General features: G+C 61.8%; 1 protein-coding gene across 1 annotated transcript in view; it reads right to left on the bottom strand.

Annotated features, from left to right (window-relative positions):
- The window catches only part of NFASC (neurofascin), a 114,786-nt gene that overhangs the window by 29,494 nt on the left and 83,007 nt on the right, over window positions 1–2,285 (bottom strand). Inside the window, exon 21 of the mRNA XM_045298187.1 lies at window positions 1,462–1,476. Coding sequence (XP_045154122.1) covers window positions 1,462–1,476 — 15 coding nt within the window. The remainder of the gene's footprint in view (window positions 1–1,461; window positions 1,477–2,285) is intronic.

Genomic DNA, 2,285 nt, shown 5'->3' with positions numbered 1-2,285 from the left:
GGGGGCTTAGAACTGCGCGCCTCCCGTCCCCTCTCAGGCCATGCATCAGAAGGGCAGCACAGATGGCCGGGCACTCGGAGCCAGGCGGGCTCCCTGCTGCAAACCCACCTGCCTGGGGAGCTGCGCTGCCAGAAAGGGGAGCTGCCTCACCGGAGAGCCTCCCGCCGGTCCTGGTGCCCTGTCCCCTCCTGAGCCCTGCCTCCTACTCCTGTTCTCAGGCTACCCTGCCCACATCGCAGCACAGGTGTAGACACCACTCTGGGAAGACGCTAACCTGGAAGCCAGGGAGCCCCTCCAGGTGGGCTTGCTAGGGCTATCTGGCCCAAGAGCAGCTCTCACCCAGCATCCGAGCAGAGCTGCCCAGCCCCCGTGGGGAGGCCCTGGCCAAGATGGCCAGGGGATGGAAGGCCGGATGATGGTAGCTCAGCACCCATGTAACGGATTGGCAAAAGAATCCACAAACTAAGGGAAGCAGGGTGTGCGAAAGAAAGAAATTCAACCCAAAATGCAGGCGGGGAGGCTAATCAGCAACAGATGGGGAACCAGATTGCGCAAGGGGTGGGGTGGGGTGGGGGGCAGCCTCTTCCTAAAAATCCGTCTTCGCCTTCTCATCTGGCTCTGGGGTCCTAGCATCTGTGGCTGGCCTTACCCACAGCCCTGGCTCTGCCTGGGCGAGCTCTGTTCCCCTGATCCTCCAGAGGAGACCCGGCTTAGAGAGGCCTCAAGAGCAGGGCAGCGTCCTGCCCAGTGTCCACCGCGTGGAGAGGTTCCCCTGGCCACGCACGGTAACAAGCCCTTTGCTGTCCCTCAAACCCAGCGCACGAGGACACACTGACTGCAGATCCGCTCCCGCAACCCGGCCCCAAGAGTAGAGACTGTTCCTAACAACAAAGCCATGGCGCTGGGCTGCTGAGAGGTGAGCCCCTGCCCAAGGACATGCTTGCGGGGCTTCCCAGCCCAGAGCCCAGAGCAGAGGCAGAGCTGGGGCTGGGCCCCCATGCAGCATGCAAGGCCAGCATGCACTGCGTGCTCCCTGCCGCAGGTCACCCTTTCAGGGCTGGGCCTGTGGTTATGGTGACAGCCCAAAGGCTGTGGACACCCTGTCGTATGCCGCTGCCACCCTGAGGGGTCCATCCTAGGCAAGAGCCTAGGAGCCCATTGGAAACCCCCAGCTTCGGCGGAAGCAGCTGCAGCTGCAGCTCCAGAGAGGTCTGGGGCCTCGGGGAGGGAACCTCTTCCAAGGCATCTTCCTTCTCAGGGGGTGGTCCGAGGGGAACCAGGGAGAACATGCTGGATCTCCTCGGCTCCATCCTCCACACACCCTGGCTGCCCAAGCGCTGAAAGGGTGAGCCCCGAGCATGCTTTCTCCCAGAGCATCTCCCTCCTGCTCCGCCCTGGCTGGGCTGGCCTGCGCAGGCATCGCCCTGAGCCATGCCCATACCTCCGCTGCTGGTACGGTACCTGCGGTTGGAGTGGCTTCAGAACACAGCACCCAAGATGGCCCGAGAGAGGGAAAAGCATGAGAGAGAGGAGAGAAACAGAGGGACAGGTGAGATCACAGGACAAGCAAGCAGAGAAGGTGCTGGCTCCAACGGACCCCGAGGTATGCAGGACCCTGGGAAATGCCCCAGGGGTCCGCCGCCACGCTCCAGCAGAAAGCGGCACCCCTGGTGTTCCAAGCTCCTCACATGCTCTGCTCTCTCTCCCCCAAGGACTGGCGAGGGAGGTAAGCCCACCCAGGGCTGGAGGTCAGCGCTTCCCCCAGGGCTGTGTGCTGCCCGGCCTGGTGCGACAGCCCTTCTGTTCCAGGCTGCTGATCTTCCATGATGGCAGAGATCGAGGACAGTTGGACACTCACCCAGGCCAAAGGATGGGTCAGGAGATGCTAAGGGGTGTTGGGGTGGACAGGGAGGAGCGTGTTCATGGGAAGCCTCCCACCACCAACTTGGTCTTGGAAGGTCCTTCTAGCTCAGCTGGAAGCCTCCGACCTGCCTACTGCTGCCCTAGCTGTCCACGGAATAAGAACATGACTGTAGACCAGCGGTTCTCAGCCTTCCGAATGCCGTGACCCTTTCATACACTTCCTCATGGGGTGGGGACCCCCAACCATAACATTATTTTCGTGGCTACTTCATCACTGTCATTTTGCTGCTGTTATGAATCGGGCGGCCCTGTGAAAGGTTGAGAACACTGCTGTAGATGACAAGCCTAGGCGTGCCGGAGATCTCTCATGGGCCACTCTGCTGGGAAGAGCACCACTCTGTTCTCCTGTCCCCTGGGCCTGC

The sequence above is a fragment of the Echinops telfairi genome, unplaced genomic scaffold (genome assembly GCF_000313985.2).
Source record: "Echinops telfairi isolate 266 unplaced genomic scaffold, ASM31398v2 ScPeMD7_7424;HRSCAF=8462, whole genome shotgun sequence".
Lineage (NCBI taxonomy): Eukaryota > Metazoa > Chordata > Mammalia > Afrosoricida > Tenrecidae > Echinops > Echinops telfairi.
The sequence above is the reverse complement of the archived record's forward strand: the minus strand, read 5'-3'. Positions and strand labels throughout refer to the sequence as shown.